This window comes from Schistocerca cancellata, chromosome 1, assembly GCF_023864275.1.
Source record: "Schistocerca cancellata isolate TAMUIC-IGC-003103 chromosome 1, iqSchCanc2.1, whole genome shotgun sequence".
Taxonomy (NCBI): Eukaryota; Metazoa; Arthropoda; class Insecta; order Orthoptera; family Acrididae; genus Schistocerca; species Schistocerca cancellata.
The window spans coordinates 349,472,766-349,493,459 of NC_064626.1; the positions used below are offsets into that span (position 1 = coordinate 349,472,766).

The 20,694-nt window shown below is 39.5% G+C and overlaps 1 protein-coding gene across 1 annotated transcript in view; it reads right to left on the bottom strand.

Moving 5' to 3' along the window:
- Positions 1–20,292, bottom strand: part of LOC126173832 (armadillo repeat-containing protein 3) — a 60,588-nt gene extending 40,296 nt beyond the window's left edge. Inside the window, exons 1-2 of the mRNA XM_049920988.1 lie at positions 20,143–20,292; positions 13,250–13,415 (exon numbers count right to left, since the gene is read on the bottom strand). Coding sequence (XP_049776945.1) covers positions 13,250–13,415; positions 20,143–20,266 — 290 coding nt within the window. The 5' untranslated portion in view covers positions 20,267–20,292. The remainder of the gene's footprint in view (positions 1–13,249; positions 13,416–20,142) is intronic.
- Positions 20,293–20,694: the final 402 nt, after the last annotated feature.

Genomic DNA, 20,694 nt, shown 5'->3' on the forward strand with positions numbered 1-20,694 from the left:
TTTTATTCACACTTGTTAACCCATGTAATTTTGTTTTGATGTTTTATACTTTTTATTCCTTGTTCTTGTGTAAACATAATATTGTTGAAGTGTGTAAACCCCTTTGTGACCCCTAGGAGGTCTTCAAAGTCTCTACACCCACCCCTAGTTGGAGGCCCCTGCCGTCTTCTGTGGGAACCTTTCACAGTCAACTAATGTCCATTTTATTTTGCAAACTAAAATTGTCTACATTTAAATAAGAATTACATTGAGCGAATTCACATACATTTTCCACTCCCATGGAAGGGGGAGGAGTGTAAGGTTGAGCCAGATAGTAGGGGATTCTATCATTTATTTATTTCGAAAAGTTAATTTCATTCTCTTATTATGGTCAAGCATTAGCCGGCAGCTTTGACTGCCTGTAATTTTCTCATCCAATGGTCTGGCAACAGCAAGCCAGCACCGGAGTGGGCCTCTCAATCATGAGCCTCCCTTGTGTACTGATGAGGTAACACCACCTAGGTGATGCTGATCAGGCCACGCTTCGAAACTTTCCATGCCGTCCCCACAGGTTTCTCAGCTTCTGACCAATTAGGGTGGAGGAAGCCACGTGGCAATGCTGGATGTAACCTGCCACCCGTCGGTAAGATGCTCTCTCTGCCACGTGGCCTGTAGCTGTGAACACCACCTGCCTCTCCCAGTGCTGTGGCGCTGTGGACTTTGTCTCTGTAGCTGCCATGCCATTCGGACTTCACTGATTGGCAGACACCACTATCCATTAGCTTTGCCCAGGTTTGATGCGAACTAAGCATCGCCTACCACTACATTCTGGCTCACCCTCTCTTCCCTAGGCCTGACTCATGTTGCCCATTCGAATGCATTTTCTGCCAATAAATGGCCTCATCACAAAAATTGTCCAAATGATTTATTTCTGCCCACTGCCTTAGCTGCTCCAGCGATCCTGAACAATGCTGTTGGAGGTAAGGAGAAAGGAATCAGATTTTACCAGATCCCATCCATCCTTTTCATGATATTTTGCACATCAGCATTACCTACTGGAGCCCACTCATCTTTCAGTTCTTCTTTGGGAACATCTCTAAGTACTCTACATGATACATCTCTTTTACTATAGTTCAGTTCGTTGTGTACCTCCATTTCAGTGGCATATTCCAAAAGGTATTTAGTTTCCTGAAGGTTCATTGCTTTTTGGTAGCTAAAAATATCAATAAACAGTGTCATATTTTGCAGTCACTTGACAGATTTCAAATTTCCATCAATACCCTCTAAAAGTTTTTGGTGTAGAAAGGTGAAACTTTCTCAAAACTGTCCTTTTTCAGTTAAAGTATTAAAAGCATACTAGCAGCATGCATTCTGATACTATATACACAAGAACGCTGAAATATAACTGTGTCTGGAGGACTGGCTAAATGAGCCTTCTTGTTAGATAAGTTGTTGACTGGACTAGGAGGTGGAGAAAATTTTGAGGGTTCCATCTCAGCCCCACGAGCAGCAAGAGAATAAGGGTTCCACCCAGAGAGAGCCCTATATACTTAGGTAAGCCTTATACAGCTGTGGTGTGGCAGCTTCCCCAGAGGTTGCCCACTAACAACTGCTCAACAGCTATGCCTTTCATCAGTGTGCGGCACACCTTGATACTGGGAGGATTTTATGGAAATTTTCTCCATCTGCGCCATCCAGGCTGTGAAGACAAACTTTCCCTGTGAGACACAACATTCTATGCCACATTGTACATTCCTCACTGAAGCTTTCCCAGAGTTTTTTGACAGAGGAGTGATGGTGCTTACCAGTCCCCTGCTCAGGAAATCCAGTGCCACGAAGTCCATATCCAGAAAACAAATGCTGAGTCTCTGAGGGCACAAAGAAGAATTCTGTAATGGAGCACTGGGAAAAATGCATCAGTTGCCATTAAAGAATCAAACGAATCAACCAATGGTTAATGGTGAACAAATCCATGCCAGCATAAATGTCTATAGAGTCTCTCAGAAAAGCTCGCTACTACACACGTTTCAAAGGTGGTTTTAGCATGTTTCACAAAAATTTCTTACTGGAACAGAAGAGTGAAGTCAGCACCATTCTGGAACAGTTCTTGAATGAAGCTAAGTCAGATGGTCATGTTATCTGACAGTTGAGGTGTGACCAAGGAAAAGCATTCAGTATGAAGAAATTGCTGACAGACAGAGGCTTAGAGCATTACATTACTTTACGCTACACAACACAGCAAAATGATGTTGCAGAATGACAAAACAGCATTTTTATGGAGTATGCATGTTCTATATTTAACCTTAGTGAACAAGAAGCTCCTTAAGGCCTGGTCACATAGAACACGGTCTGTGACCTTGAGCTGCAGTGGGCAGGCCGCATAATTGAAATGCACGTGGTTGCCATTGTGTCGGTCACATAGGGAGTGGTGACTGGCAAGCCACCACAGCAAGTGCCAGTCTGTCTTAAAGTACAGATTTGCTCTGCGGTTGGTAGCTGTGAGTGCCGGCAGCCACATTTTTATCCGTGTTCTCACACCAATGGTTGAGCCAGCAGTGGCAGCAGCCAGATATGTTGTACTAGGGAGCATGCAGTGCACTCAGTGGAAACCATACAGACAAAAAACTTATTGAATAAATGAGGAAGTACAGCTCCTTGAATGATACAGGCAATGCAGGACATATTGAAAAAGGCCAAAGTATGGAGGGAAACAACTGCTAAACTGGTACAAAATGCTAACTATTCTTGCAAAAGTTTAATTTTCATTCATGCAATAAGTTACATAAAATGAAGTACAGTACATACAGTGTTGAGTACTGGAAATCACTTAGTGTATGTTACATCTTAAAGCAACTGAAAAGTATTACATCATGTGATCAAAATGGAAACAACACATAGAAAACTTAACTTTATTTGACAAATATGTGTCACATTCAAACAAAAATTAGTTGTCTAGCCTCTCATGGTATTTCTAATGTCAAAACGAATTATTTCCAAGTTTTTTTCTAGCATTAACAACTGAAGATGTTATTCCATACCCTTGTTTTATAATATAATTTAAAGCAATGCCTCCTATCTTATGATAAATTGTATGCTTAACATCTGCAATCAGTAAAGAGTTTACCTACTCATTAAAATTGAACAAAATCCCAGGGCCCAATGGAATCCCTATCAAATTTTATATTGCAGCTGAGTTAGCCCCCTGTTAACTATAATCTGTCATACATCCCTCTAACAAAAAACCACACCCAGTAATTGGAAGGAAGCATAGGCCACATACATCTACAACAAGGATAGTAGAAGTGATCCACAAAACTACCATCAATGTCCTTCACATAAATGTATTGTATCTTGGAACACATTCTGAGTTCAAACATAAAGAGGTGTCTGGAAGAGTATAACCTCCTCCATGCCAACCAGCATGGATTTTGAAAACATTGATTCTGTGAAACGTAACTCTCACTTTTCTCACAAGCCATACTGTAAGTCATAAACAAAGTCAGTCAGGTAGAAGTAGTATTTTTCATTTTCCAAAAAGCTTTTGACTCAGTACTACACCTTACTTATTATCTAAAGAATGATCAAGTGAACTTTGTGACTGGATTGAGGAGTTTTTGTTAGCGAAGATCCAGTAAGCTATTTTGGACAGTGAGTCGTCATGAGATGTTGACGTAAATTTGGGTGTACCCCAGGAAGTGTGTTGAGACTTTTGCTGTTCTAGTTGTGTGTTTATCATCTTATGAACAATATTAATAGTACCCTAAGATTTTTGCAGATCATGTAATTATCTGCTTTGAAGTACTGTCAGAAAGAAATGCGTAAATATTCATTGAGTTATTGCTAAAATTTCAATGTGGTGCACACACTGGTAACTTGTTTTAAATGTCCAGAAATTTACAATTTTACCCTTCAAAAAATGGAAAGACAAAGTGTACTATGACTGAAATATCAATGAGCTACAGTTGGAATCAGTCAAGTCATACAAATACATGGCTGTAGTTATTTGTATGGATGTGAAATGGGATGATCACATAGGCCCAGTCATGGGTAGGGCAGGAGATGTATCAGACTATGGTTTATTGGCAAAATCCCGGGGAACTGCAGTCAATCAACAAAGGCAATTGCTTACAAATCACTCATCTGACCAATCCTAGAAAATTGCTGAAGTGTGTGGGGCTCATACCGAACAGAACTAACAGTGAACATTGAATGTATACAGAGAAGGGTAGCATGAATGGTCACATGGTCCTCTGACATGAGGGAGAGTGTCACGGAGATGTTGAAAGAACAGGTAGATACTTGAAGACACACACATAAACTAGTGCATGGAAGCCTGCTTACAAAGTTTCAAGATCTGGCTTTAAATGAAGACTCTGAATATAATACAGTCCACTAAGTATTGCTCACATAGGGAATATGAGGATAAGGTTAGACTAATTACAGCATGCACAGAGGCATTTCAACAGTCATTTTTCCTGTGCTCCATATGTGAATGGAACAGGCACAGCACCTACAACTGGTACAATAAGACATACCCACAGCCATGCACTTCACATTAGTTTGCAGAGTATAGATGTAGATATGGAATTTTGTCTGGATACACAAAAAAAGAAATTAGATCCTGGATACTGTTCCACAAACGTGACGCTTGGTTCTCTTTCCTTTTAGAGGTATTCATTTATTGAAATGTAAAACTGTAGTAATCTACTAAATTGCTCATTGCTCTTTGGTTGACTGTGTTATGGGATACTAGAGAGAATGTCTCTGTGGTTACAACAGGGTCAGTTTGATAACTGTTGTCACACTTCAGATGATTTGTTATATGTTGTTTTTGTTGTTGTGGTCTTCAGTCCAGAGACTGGTTTGATGCAGCTCTGCATGCTACTCTATCCTGTGCGAGCTTCTCCATCTCTTAGTACCTCCTGCAACCTACATCCTTCTGAATCTGCTTAGTGTATTCATCTCTTGGTCTCCCTCTATGATTTTTACCCTCCACGCTGCCCTCCAATATGAAATTGGTGATCTCTTGATGCCTCAGAACATGTCCTACCAACCAATCCCTTCTTCTACTCAAGGCCTTCCACAAATTTCTCTTCTCCCCAATTCTATTCAGTACCTCCTCATTAGTTATATGATCTACCCATCTAATCTTCAACATTCTTCTGTAGCACCGCATTTTGAAAGCATCTATTCTCTTCTTGTCCAAACTACACTCCTGGAAATGGAAAAAAGAACACATTGACACCGGTGTGTCAGACCCACCATACTTGCTCCGGACACTGTGAGAGGGCTGTACAAGCAATGATCACACGCACGGCACAGCGGACACACCAGGAACCGCGGTGTTGGCTGTCGAATGGCGCTAGCTGCGCAGCATTTGTGCACCGCCGCCGTCAGTGTCAGCCAGTTTGCCATGGCATACGGAGCTCCATCGCAGTCTTTAACACTGGTAGCATGCCGCGACAGCATGGACGTGAGCCGTATGTGCAGTTGACGGACTTTGAGCGAGGGCGTATAGTGGGCATGCAGGAGGCCGGGTGGACGTACCGCCGAATTGCTCAACACGTGGGGCGTGAGGTCTCCACAGTACATCGATGTTGTCGCCAGTGGTCGGCGGAAGGTGCACGTGCCCGTCGACCTGGGACCGGACCGCAGCGACGCACGGATGCACGCCAAGACCGTAGGATCCTACGCAGTGCCGTAGGGGACCGCACCGCCACTTCCCAGCAAATTAAGGACACTGTTGCTCCTGGGGTATCGGCGAGGACCATTTGCAACTGTCTCCATGAAGCTGTGCTACGGTCCCGCACACCGTTAGGCCGTCTTCCGCTCACGCCCCAACATCGTACAGCCTGCCTCCAGTGGTGTCGCGACAGGCGTGAATGGAGGGACGAATGGAGACGTGTCGCCTTCATCGATGAGAGTCGCTTCTGCCTTGGTGCCAATGATGGTCGTATGCGTGTTTGGCGCCGTGCAGGTGAGCGCCACAATCAGGACTGCATACGACCGAGGCACACAGGGCCAACACCCGGCATCATGGTGTGGGGAGCGATCTCCTACACTGGCCGTACACCACTGGTGATCGTTGAGGCGACACTGAATAGTGCACGGTACATCCAAACCGTCATCGAACCCATCGTTCTACCATTCCTAGACCGGCAAGGGAACTTGCTGTTCCAACAGGACAATGCACGTCCGCATGTATCCCGTGCCACCCAACGTGCTCTAGAAGGTGTAAGTCAACTACCCTGGCCAGCAAGATCTCCGGATCTGTCCCCCATTGAGCACGTTTGGGACTGGATGAAGCGTCGTCTCACGCGGTCTGCACGTCCAGCACGAACGCTGGTCCAACTGAGGCGCCAGGTGGAAATGGCATGGCAAGCCAGCCATTCCACAGGACTACATCCAGCATCTCTACGATCGTCTCCATGGGAGAATAGCAGCCTGCATTGCTGCGAAAGGTGGATATACACTGTACTAGTGCCGACATTGTGCATGCTCTGTTGCCTGTGTCTATGTGCCTGTGGTTCTGTCAGTGTGATCATGTGATGTATCTGACCCCAGGAATGTGTCAATAAAGTTTCCTCTTCCTGGGACAATGAATTCACGGTGTTCTTATTTCAATTTCCAGGAGTGTATTTAGCATCCACGTTTCACTTCCATACATGGCCACACTACATACAAATACTTTCAGAAATGACTTCCTGACACTTAAATCTATACCCGGTGTTAACAAATTTCTCTTCTTCAGAAACACTTTCCTTTCCATTGCCAGTCTACATTTTACATCCTCTCTACTTCGACCATCATCAGTTATTTTGCTCCCCAAATAGCAAAACTCATTTACTACTTTAAGTGTCTCATTTCCTAATCTAATACCCTCAGCATCACCCGATTTAATTCGACTACATTCCATTATCCTCGTTTTGCTTTTGTTGATGTTCATCTTATATCCTCCTTTCAAGACACTGTCCATTCCATTCAGCTGCTCTTCAAGGTCCTTTGCTGTCTCTGACAGAATTACAATGCCATCGGCAAACCTCAAAGTTTTTATATTTCTTCTCCATGGATTTTAATTCCTTCTCCGAATTTTTCTTTTATTTCCTTTACTGCTTGCTCAATATACAGATTGAATGACATTGGGGAAAGGCTACAACCCTGTTTCACTCCGTTCCCCACCACTGCTTTCCTTTCATGCCTCTCAACTCTTATAGTTGCCATCTGGTTTCTAGACAAATTGTAAATAGCCTTTTGCTCCCTGTATTTTACTCCTGCCACCTTCAGAATTTGAAAGAGAGTATTCAAGTCAACATTGTCAAAAGTTTTCTCTAAGTCTACAAATGCTAGAAACATAGGTTGCCTTTTTGTAATCTATTTTCTAAGATAAGTTGTAGGGTCAGTATTGCCTCAAGTGTTCCAACATTTCTACGGAATCCAAACTGATCTTCCCCGAGGTCGGCTACTACCAATTTTTCCATTCATCTGTAAAGAATTCGTGTTAGTATTTTGTAGCTGTGGCTTATTAAACTGATAGTTCGGTAATTTTCACATCTGTCAACACCTGCTTTCCTTGAGATTGGAATTATTATATTCTTCTTGAAGTCTGAGGGTATTTTGCCTGTCTCATACATCTTGCTCACCAGATGGTAGAGTTTTGTCAGGACTGGCTCTCCCAAGGTTATCAGTAGTTCTAATGGAATGTTGTCTACTCCCAGTGCCTTGTTTTGGCTTAGGTCTTTCAGTGCTCTGTCAAACTCTTCATGCAGTATCATATCTCTCATTTCATCTTCATCTACATCCTCTTCCATTTACATAATATTGTCCTCAAGTACATCACCCTTGTACAGACCTCATATATACTCCTTCCACCTTTGTGTTTTCTCTTCTTTGTTTAGAACTGGGTTTCCATCTGAGCTCTTGATATGCGTACAAGTGGTTCTCTTTTCTCCAAAATCCTCTTTAATTTTCCTGTAGGCAGTATCTATCTTACCCCTAGTGAGATATGCCTCTACATCTTTACATTTGTCCTCTAGCCATCCCTGCTTAGCCATTTTACACTTTCTGTTGATCTCATTTTTGAGATGTTTGTATTCCTTTTTGCCTGCTTCATTTACTTCATTTTTATATTTTCTCCTTTCATCAATTAAATTCAATATATCTTCTGCTACCCAACTGTTTCTACCAGTCCTCATCTTTTTACCTACTTGATCCTCTGCTGCCTTCACTACTTCATGCCTCAAACCTACCCATTCTTCTTCTACTGTATTTCTTTCCCCCATTCCTGTCAATTTTTCCCTTATGCTCTCCCTGAAACTCTGTACAAACTCTGGTTTAGTCAGATTATACAGATCCCACCTCCTTAAATTCCCACCTTTTTGCAGTTTCTTCAGTTTTAATCTACAGTTCATAACCAATAGATTGTGGTCAGAGTCCACATCTGCCTCTGGAAATGTCTTACAATTGAAAACCTAGTTCCTAACTCTCTGTCGTACCATTATATAATCTATCTGAAACCTTCTAGTATCTCCAAGCCCCTTCCATGTATACAACCTTCTTTTATGATTCTTGAACCAAGTGTTAGCTATGATTAAGTTATGCTCTGTGCAAAATTCTACCAGGCGACTTCGTCTTTCATTTCTTATCCCCAATCCATATTCGCCTACTATGTTTCCTTCTCTTCCTTTTCCTACTACTGAATTCCAGTCACCCATGACTATTAAATTTTCGTCTCCCTTCACTATCTGAATAATTTCTTTTATCTCATCATACATTTCATCAATCTCTTCGTCATCTGTGGAGCTAGTTGGCACATAAACTTGCACTATTGTGGTAGGCATGGGCTTCGTGTCTATCTTGGCCACAATAATGCATTCACTATGCTGTTTGTAGTAGCTTACTTCCACTCCTATTTTTTTTATTCATTATTAAACCTACTCCTGCATTACCCCTATCTGATTTTGTATTTATAACCCTGTATTCACCTGACCAAAAGTCTTGTTCCTCCTGCCACTGAGCTTCACTAATTCTCACTATATCTAACTTTAACCTATCCATTTCCCTTTTTAAATTTTCTAACCTACCTGCCCGTTAAGGGATCTGACATTCCACACTCCGATCCATAGAACGCCAGTTTTCTTTCTCCTGATAACGATGTCCTATCGAGTAGTCCCTGCCCGTAGATCTGAATGGGGGACTATTTTACCTCCGGAATATTTTACCCAAGAGGACGCCAATATCATTTAACCATACAGTAAAGCTTCATGCCCTCAGGAAAAATTACGGCTGTAGTTTCCCCTTACTTTCAGCCGTTCGTAATACCAACACAGAAAGGCCATTTTGGTTAGTGTTACAAGGCCAGATCAGTCAATCATCCAGACTGTCCCTGCAAATACTGAGAAGGCTGCTGCCCCTCTTCAGGAACCACACATTTGTCTGGCCTCTCAACAGATATCCCTCCATTGCATTTGTACCTATGGTACGGCTGTCTGTATCGCTGAGGCCCGCAAGCCTCCCCACCAACGGCAAGGTCCGTGGTTCATATAGTTGAAAAAAATTTTCTATATTTTAATGCAGTCTGAGAATCTTCAAAACAGAAGAATTTTGTGTGCATGTAAACAAGAATTTTCAGTCAAAGTTTGATGAGAACACTGTGCATGAACATCTGGTTGGCTATGTAAATGGCAGAGAGGCTTTAGGATCTGGATTACACCTCAGAGGAAAGTCATACCAAGACATGATGTAAAATTTAAGACTGAAGTTGCATGGAATCTATACACTTCAATCTAATCAGACTTTGGATGAGAAATATGAATCATAAAATCAGCCTTGACAAAAGAACAGGAGGTTCAAGATAACAGGAAGAAAATTTGACTACAACATCAAGTTGCAGAGGAAGTTAAGTATTACAAGGGGTACCCAAAAAAACTGGAATAACATTGCCATGACTAGAGCTTGTGTACTACAAATCACTGCAGCTAGGCATGTATGGCGTAACTCATTGCCAGTTCAATCCACTTGTGTTGTCAAACTGGCTTGTTCTTTTCAGCTGCAGTGACTGTTTTTGCTGGTGCCGTTTTGTTTTTGTTTCATTTTTTATTATGGCAAGTTTATGTGAACGACATGCAGCTGTGAAATTTTGTTATCTACTTAGTAAAAATGCTGCTGAAACTGTTTTTATGTTGAAAACAGCTTACGAAAATGACACTATGAGAAGAACTCAAGGATACTAGTGTTTTGACAACATGTTAATTGATGTAAAACCTCATTCTGGATGTCCATCAACTGCCCAAATTGACAAAAATATTGAAAAAATTCGATAGCTTCTTTTCACAGACCATCGACAAACAGTTGATCAGTTATCAAAGATTAGTGGGTTATCTTGGAACTTGGTTCAGCAAATTTTAATGGATGATTTGGGAATGGAAAGTGTTGCTGCCAAGTTTGTTCCTTGGATTATGATTGACAATCATAAGGAACACTGAGGTGAAACATGTCATGCTTTGAAACAACAGCTTGGAACTCATCCAGAGTTTCTGTCAAAGGTCATTACTGGTGATGAGTCATGGTGCTATGGTTACAACCCAGAAACAAAGCAGTAGTCAAGTAAATGGAAGACATCATAGTCATCCCACCCAATAAAATGTTGTGAAGTCAAATCAAACATCAAAACAATGCTGATTTGCTTTCTTGATGCCAAGCACTTAGTTCATTCTGAGTTTCCTCCCCCAAGTCAGACCATCAATCAAACATTTTACTTAGAAGTCGTAAGAGGATTGTGGAACAGTGTTAATCAAAAACGACCTGATTTGTGTCAGACAGGAGACTGGTTCCTCCACCATGATAACACATCTGCACGCACAGCCATATCTGATAGTTTTTGGCTAAAAGTGGCTTGGTTCTGCTGCCCCATGCACCTTACTCACCTGATCTGTCCCTGTAAGACTTTTCTTATTTCCATGCATGAAAAGAGGTATGAAAGGACATCGATTTGACAACATTGAAAATGTCAAGAAAAACAAGAGAGGAGATGTCAGCCATTTCTAAAGATGACTACAAAAATGTTTTGAACAGTGGAAGCACTGGAGAAATAAATGTATTAGTTGTAATGGAGAGTATTTTGAAGGGGATAAGGTTGTTTTGTAAACAATTTGAAAATGTATAGTTTTTAAAAATTAACTCCATTTTTTTGCATACCATCTCATAAGTGAAAATGAAGAAACAAACATGATGAGAAGAAACCTGAGTATGTATGTGGCTGACACTCCTATCATCAGGGACAAGCTAATTTACTGAAGCTTTGTAATCTAACAATCAAAATCAGTGGCAGGAAGCCATTTATGAAGAACTGAAGTCCCTGAAAGAGAATATTATATGGATATTAGTTTATCAGCGAAGTGAAGCACAGTTTTTGCTCAATTGATGGGTCTTATGCAATAAAATTGCAGAAAGCACAGTTTTTGTGCAATTGGTGGGTCTTATGCAATAAAATTTCAGAAAATAGGAAAGTACACTTGAAGGGTTGACCCTTGACCAAAGGCTACTGAATGAACTAATTAGAACTCCCTAACAATTAAAATCTTCTATGCTCTATTCAAATAATTTACGGGTTTGCTGCCAGGTGATGTCATCGACCACTGCTGATATTTCGGCAGGAACACACCTTGCCATTCTCAAATTTGCTGGGAAAAGTTAAGGTCTCATATTCTATGCTCTACATTGATGACAGTTCAACTACAGTGAAGTTGTCTAAAAATCAAATGTATAATTGAAAACTGATGCACAAAGAAGTCTGTTACTTCTATATCACCAACATATTTTCAAATGGGGACCTTGAGTGGACTAATCAGTTAGCTGATCTACAATCCAAGCCATTGGAAAGGGTCCAGTTTGAGATGCTGCCTGAAGAACTGGAGTGAAGAAGATTAAATCCATGTGAAACTCAGTCCTCACTTTTATATTTTTCTTTGGAGGAAGTGTTAACATTGGCAAGAAAAAAATGCAAAGTGTGTTGACATATACATGTGATTTAAGTTTTAATATCTTTATTACGCTAGTGCAATGTAATGTGTTGAGATGTGATTTGATAATACAGACATGGCACATAATTACTGAACTACTTTATTCACATCTCACTGTATGTAGAACAACACAGAGCTGTTACTCGCTTGAAAATGTGCATAGTGGCATCCATAGACACCAATGATATTACATGGTAATAAAATTTGAATCTCTACATGTCCCCTCAATTCTCACAGACAGTTCTGTCAGCTGATATTCCATTTTCAGTGGATATGATGACAGATATACTGATGATGGAGGACTTGGACTTGGATCTAAGACTCAGTTCTTAGCAAATAACTCTCTGTACAAATTAAGGGAGCATATCTTTTGTAGTCTGTTTGAAACAAATAATGTTAACAATTCTTCTGAACAGATGTGTCATTATCAGACATAACAGTTTTTAAGGGTGTGTCAATGCTCCAGAGAAATTATTTATGGAGACCTAGGAGACTACTAGGTCAAATGCTGAACTATACGACAGACCATACTTAATGTTTCCCCATTTTGAATTTAATCTTTTCCCTATTATTTCACTTGATAATGTGTCATATCTTTTTAGTTTCTCTAGCTGAATTTTATGGTTCACACAATCAAAGGTCTTGGCAAGATCACAGAAAATGCCAGCTGAGTAAAATTTCTTGTTTAGTTTTGCTAGAACTGAGATTATGAGATATATATTTTATTCTCAGTAGAGGAGCCTTTACATAAGCCATGAGAAAGATGGTTCAATATTCTACTGTAGGTAGAACCCAGGAAGGAAAGAAATGGATCTATAATCAGAGGTCATTTGCTTTTCTCCACTTTTACAAACTAGTGTTATACATATGTTGTAGACTCCCCACTTTAAAGAGAAAATGCTGTATCTTACCTACCAAGAAACACTTAATCCAATAACAAATTTTATTTGATACCCATATGACTGCTCTTTCACTATAAAAAAATGGTATGGTAGTCAGATGCTTTCCAGAAGTATATAAATACTAAATACTGCATCTACTTGATTTCCTTGGTCCATCACATGCGTCATAGCAATATGTTTGGAATTCATTAATGTGGATTTGTACAAGCTTGTTCAGCTTCTCCATGTTTGATGCGAAAGAATTTGGGATGTTACATATTGGTGTCTTCACGAATTATTACCAAAATCTAGCTTTTTGTGTCTTAAAACACACAAACCTTTACAATTAAATAACTGAATCTAATTACTCACATTATCACTAAACTGTTCATTAGAGTCTTCACTTGCTCTAGGTAATGAGGCAGATAAGGATCATGTGTATATGTGCCAAAACGTGCTAGTAGCTCTTCTGTTTTGTCTGGCTTTTTCACAGAGACTGGTTCAGACCCTCTTCTGCTGCTTGCTGTCTTTTTCTCACCTGTAATTATACACCAGTTCTGAGACAATGTTAGAACAGGTACCTCAGTATGAATTGTAAGAGAATATTGTCAAAACAAACAATGAAAAGTCCAGGATGGAATAACAATATTATGAATAGGATAGATTGCTATTCACCGCATAGGGGAGGTGCTGAGTCATAGACAGACACAGTGGAAGACTGCTAAAATATTTAATCTTTTGGACAAAAAAATACTTCTTTGGAAATAGGAAACACACACACACACACACACACACACACACACACACACACACACACACACACACACAAAAGCACAACTCACAAACACATATGGCCATTGTCTCTAACTAGTGTTAACTTGATAATAGCACCACAGCAGCTAGAAATGACTGAAAAGTCAACATCTGTGTAATATGACAATTAACCAAAAATTATTTATATGTGAAAATTATGTATATGACAATTATTTATATGTGAAAATCAACCAGTAATTATATATACAGGTAAATCAACAATAAAACATATTTTCACCAGGGAGAAAGTAATGGATGGAACAACTGATGTGTGATACATTTTGACAGATAAAAATCAAGCAGATTTGTTAATGAAGTCACTGAATCATAATTCTCATGAGCATCATTGTAAGAAAATGTTACATTGGAAATAACATATGTGATTACTTTTAGATATCATTTTGATGGGGAGAGTATTGAGAGTTGACCAAGTAGACAAAAGATCCTTTATTTATTCAATTTTTGTGATGTGACTAAATTATCTTTGACATCAGTTAAAAAGTCAATGAAAATTGAGAAGCCTTTATTCAGTTAAAACGAAGTTTTACTTTTTCTCTTCTTTGCTGGTGTATGCAATTTTTTCTGTCAATAAATATTAAGTCAACAAAGAATTGAGAAGCCTTTATTCTGTTAAACAGAAGTTTACTTTTTCTCTTCTTTGATAGTGTATGCAATTTTTTCTATCAATGAATATTAATGTATGTGATATGGTTATTTTATTCTACACAAATGTAAAAAAAATTTATGGCATAGCCATGGGGATGTGGGTGGGACACTTCTGTGCCGAGGTAGAGGAAACTTTCCTACTCTCCCAAAACCCCAAATCTTTTGTGTGGTTTAGATTCATTGATGATTTCTTTATGATCTGGTCCCAGCACTAGGATCATTGTTTGTTCACAGCCTCAACAATTTCTCTCCCATTTGCTTTACCTAATCCTCCTCAACCCAATGTGCCTTATTCCTGGACATTGACCTCTATCGATATTTTCCACTGACCATTGACAGTACCTGCATTTTGACAGCTGTCATTTGTGCCTCACCAAAAAATCAGTCACTAACAATCACACACAGGCACCATCTCCCAAATCTAGTCCACAGAGAGATTATTTCAAATGCCATATTCTCACACCTCTAATCCTCTCACCACCATTGAATACTTGCTACATAGGAGCAGCAGCATTGTCACCCAATATCACTCTAGACTGGAACAACTGAACCATATCCTTCACCAGTGCTTTGACTATCTATCTTCATGCCAATGCCCACAACCTGCCCCAAACTTCCTAATGTGGTATTCTTCTGCATGTCCAATATATGCAACACACTGGTTTGACCTTATGCCACAGCCTCTCCCAACTCTTTGTCACATAGCTCATGTCAATCTGGAAGACCCAAATGCAAAACCCATGTAGGATGTTAATCTTGGGATTAAGAAACTTTGGTTTATGGCGTGACATTGAGTTGCATTTTAGAAGATGCTGCTGAGGATGAAGGTGCTATGTCTCTATATTATGGTTATCAGTGATCATTCAGAACTGTTTATTAGTGGATTTAAGTGTTGTGTCAGGATTGGTGTGTTTAGTATGTAGTGGGATTACATTAATATCAGCGTATTTTACTGTATTTTGTCAATGTAGCCAGAATGACTTCCAAAGTCATGTGTACATCATTTCAGTAATTAGAGTGCTACTATCCCTAATTAGGAAAATGGCTTTTACAGCAAAGAAAGATCATCAATAATCACCCCTACAATAAAGGAGGAAATCTAAGATAAGTAGCTTTCTGAAAAGGAAAGATTGTTACTCACCATGTAGAGGAGACATTGAGCTGCAGACAGGCGTAATGGAAAGAATGCTATACATCTGAGATTTTGGTCAAAAGGTCTACCTTTGAAGTAGAAAACACACACAGACTCACACAAGCACAACTCACACACACATGACTACTGTTTCTGGCCACTGAGTTGTCATTATTGCATCCTGGACTTTCCATTGTTTGTTATGTAGCATTCTACTTCATAGAGATCACCCAACCTGCCATACTCATTGATGGCCACTTAAAAACAAAAGATAGAGAATTTGCTGTTTATTTTGTAATGCTTGAAATTGTAGTAGAATGTTATAATGCGTGAAGCAGAACTGAAAGCTTTCAGAGGGAGATTGCAGCACAGTGTACACAAAGGACTTGCAGATGCAGCTTACCATCACCTTTCTGGCTCTGAGGAAGGATAGATTATTGGTGTAAGGGACATGGCAGCATCATACTGCCAGATAGCACAAACAGTTGGCTGCAGTCCAACAACAGCAGAATAAATGGTAATGAGATAGACTCAGAACAACAGTATGGCAAGAAGCATAATCTAATGGAACTGCTCAAAACACCACTTTTTTGTAAAGTATAGAAGAACATGTCACACAACAAATTAAAGTTATGAATCTTGTGATTCAGTATTATAATCACTGTTATTGTTATCCATAATTATTCAAAATGATAAATTTAATACAGAAATGCTTTAGTATATGAAATATTAAGTTACTTTATCTCTTTGTTAAAGAAACATCAATTGTATATGCATATCTTTGTATATTTTTTGTTCTGTGAAAAAGAGTTGGAGTTCATTTGTCTGTTATCAAATAGCTGATGAGGTGCTGGACTGTACATTTGTTTTGTAAATGATTATTAAATTGTGAAGAAGCATTCTGACTGTCACGCAGTATAGGTCTTGATGTCGATTAAAACATTGATGTGTAGAAATTAACCTGCTTGATGATATTATTTCAGTGTACATAATTTTAAGCAACAGCCCATCTATATTGCAGAAAGCAGCATCTGCCATCTAAATGAACAGCCAGACAAGAATTTCAGCTTAAGTAAATAATAATAATTTGTAATTGCTCAACATATAGTTGCTCATACTAATTGTTAATTATCATACAAATGATTACATAATTGGTAGATTGTGAACTATGCAATTTTTTTTAATATTTCAATTACTGAAATTAGCAGAGCAAAGGGGAGGTTAGAGTAGGCACAAGTCCTGCCAGAAGGACTACATGGCAAGAAGATTATAGGATTGTATAACTGTCTCTAATAGCCGATATCTGGACAGAGGCTATGAATAGTGATTACTAGAAGTTGGGTTGAGATCTCAAGTTGCCATGCATCATTTAAAACTGACACCAAACCAAAATCAGCAGAGCGCAAGGTGTACAGCCAGAGTGATGGGACACTGGGTGGCATTCTGTGGTGTTCATCAATGAGTCTCCCTTGTGAGTGTGGTGGTCACATTAATGCCAGTTTTTCTGTAGATGATCTGGTGAAAGGGCACAGGGAGCAGTGATTCTTGAGACACATACTTCTCCAGCTTCTGAAATTATGGTGTGAGGAACTAAGCAAAAACAACTCATTTGATAGTTGTTGGAGAGAGGCTGAATACTCAACAGTACGTGGCAAAAATGGTACACCTTGCTGTCATACCTTCGTGACCGGGCTACCAAATTTCATGATCCAGCTGTGTAATGTAAGACCACTCACTGCAACTGACACTAAAAAATGCCTTGAAGAATATTTGGCTGCTTGACTAGTCAATTGTCACCAATAGAACACATCTGTTTTGCAATGAGAAAATGTATTCTTTCATACCAGCCTCCAGCTGGCAGTTTTTATGGACTTAGGCAGCATGTCTTTCAGGAACACCAAGGTGATATTTGGGACTGCTTGCTTTATTGTCACTATGAATACAAGAATGTATACATGCCCATGGAGGTCACACCTCAGCTAATGTTGATTATGTATATCTATTTTGAGTGGAATGGATATTTTATCTTATAGTGTCCTTTATGTGATGAACACCTCCACAAATTTTGACTTCTATCAGGCTAGTGGCTCATAGAATAATACTTTCCATTTCCATCAGTGTAGGTTCATGACACTGATACTGATAGCTTTTTATTTAATAAGCCTTTACATCAAGGCTTTCAAACAGCAACACAGTCTTCCAATTGATAGTAGTAGTTTTCAATGGTGACATTATAACATTTACAGACAGTGACATAGTCACAAATAAAACCAGTGATCCAGGAAGTATAGAATCTGTTTCTTTATTTACAATGCCCAGGATCACACTGTACATCATCATACTAGCATTTTCCATCTATAGCAACCACTTGAACATCCATTTAAAAGACATTTTAAAACAATAAAGCCCAAACAGTGTTGTCAAAAGACATGAAACAAAATTAGTGCAGGCACTGTTGAACAGAAGTAATTATATGATGTAACTAGGCTAATGGTCAATAGATTGCAGTTCAATAAAGCGGCTGGGGTGGATGAAATTAAGTCAGAACTCATCAAATACAGTGGAATGTCAGGTCTTAAACGGCTACACAGGATAATTGAAATGGCCTGGGAGTCGGGACAGGTTCCATCAGACTGGACAAAAGCAGTAATCACACCAATCTTTAAACATGGAAACAGAAAAGATTGTAACAACTACAGAGGTATCTCTTTAATCAGCATTGTGGGTAAAATCTTCTCAGGTATTGTTGAAAGGAAAGTGCGAGTATTAGTTGAGGACCAATTGGATGAAAATCAGTGTGGGTTTAGGCCTCTTAGAGGTTGTCAGACCAGATCTTTAGCTTACTGCAAATAATGGAGAAGTGTTATGAGTGGAACAGGGAATTGTATCTATGCTTTATAGATCTAGAAAAGGCATATGACCGGGTTCTTAGGAGGAAGTTATTGTCTGTTCTACAAGATTATGGAATAGGAGGCAAACTTTTGCAAGCAATTAAAGGTCTTTACATGGATAGTCAGGCAGCAGTTAGAGTTGATGGTAAATTGAGTTCATGGTTCAGAGTAGTTTCAGGGGTAAGACAAGGCTGCAACCTGTCTCCACTGTTGTTCATATTATTTATGGATCATATGTTGAAAACAATAGACTGGCTGAGTGAGATTAAGATATGTGAACACAAAATAAGCAGTCTTGCATATGCGGTTGACTTAGTTGTGATGGCAGATTCGATTGAAAGTTTGCAAAGTAATATTTCAGAGCTAGATCAGAAATGTAAGGACTATGGTGTGAAGATTAGCATCTCCAAAACGAAAGTAATGTCAGTGGGAAAGAAATATAAACGGATTGAGTGCCAAATAGGAGGAACAAAGTTAGAACAGGTGGACGGTTTCAAGTACTTAGGATGCATATTCTCACAGGATGGCAACATAGTGAAAGAACTGGAAGCGAGGTGTAGCAAAGCTAATGCAGTGAGCGCTCAGCTACGATCTACTCTCTTCTGCAAGAAGGAAGTCAGTACCAAGACTAAGTTATCTGTGCACTGTTCAATCTTTCGACCAACTTTGTTGTATGGGAGCGAAAGCTGGGTGGATTCAGGTTACCTTATCAACAAGGTTGAGGTTACAGATATGAAAGTAGCTAGGATGATTGCAGGTACTAGTAGATGGGAACAATGGCAGGAGGGTGTCCATAATGAGGAAATCAAAGAAAAACTGGGAATGAACTCTATAGATGTAGCAGTCAGGGCGAACAGGCTTAGATGGTGGGGTCATGTTAAACGCATGGGAGAAGCAAGGTTACTCAAGAGACTCATGGATTCAGCAGTAGAGGGTAGGAGGAGTTGGGGCAGACCGAGGAAAAGGTACCTGGATTCGGTTAAGAATGATTTTGAAGTAATAGGTTTAACATCAGAAGAGGCACCAATGTTAGCACTGAATAAGGGATCATGGAGGAACTGTATAAGGGGGGCTATGCTCCAGACTGAACGCTGAAAGGCATAATCAGTCTTAAATGATGATGATGATGATGATGAACTAGGCTAAACTTCTGCAATAGTATTAAAATTGGGGTTGGGGTTGGGTTGTTTGGGGGAGAAGATCAGACAGCGAGATCATCGGTCTCATCGGATTAGGGAAGGATGGAGAAGGAAGTCGGCCATGCCCTTTCAAAGGAACCATCCTGGCATTTGCCTGGAGCAATTTAGGGAAATGTCAAAAAACCTAAATCAGTATGGCTGGACATGGGATTGAACCGTCACCCTCCCAAATGTGAGTCAAGTGTGCTATCCAGTGTGCCATCTCACTCGGTCTAGTCATAACATTTACAGAAAAATTGCTTTGAAGTGAACATCAGTGCTGTTCACACTATGGCTCTTCTGGCAGTGTGGCTTAGTTCACAACATATTATTAGTTGTGCCTGGTGATGCCTTGGTTAATTTTGTTTCATGTCTTTAAACAATGCCACACTGGTTTTATTACACTAGGATATTTTTCAAACATATTTGAATATGGTCGCTAGAGGCTGAAATTGATAGTCTGATGGAAATTTTGTGAATTTTTGCAAGCACCATGTGGATAAGTAAGAAGTAGAGAAATAACTTTTGCTATTGCAGTTTCATCATTGTTTAGGTCACTCTATGAGAAAAACATATAGATTATACCTGGTGATTCTGATAATGGTAGGTTACCAATACTTTGAGGGGGTTCAAAATATGCAAAATAGAATGGACAGATTGGAGAAGCTCTCTGTGATAGTAGTTCATCAAGAAGTACAAAGTTTTGCATCCTGGTTCTGGATATGTAGAATCCATCACATGTTATATCATCCAATTCCAATCGTGCTTTATAAAAAAATTTTGCTGGGAGGTAATTCTTGAAAACAGCATCTATTGCTGTATCCCATGCAGGGCAAATATGATTATGTGATCTGTTGTCAAGCATCCTGGAAAGTTGTAGAATGAGTAGTTAAAACTTGCATTGTAAATAACATGATGCTATAATTTAACACACTAAATTATGAGTAACTACTCAAAATAAATATTGAAAAATTAACACGAAAAACTAAAATTGTATACTAGACAACACAATTTAATGATCACTTCGTAAAGAAATGGGATATACACAATAAAACCTCCCTCAAAATGTAAAGAGGGTTTCTAATATCTCTTCAACTTCAAAATACATGCCATGCTTTTCTCACTGTGACTTTCTAT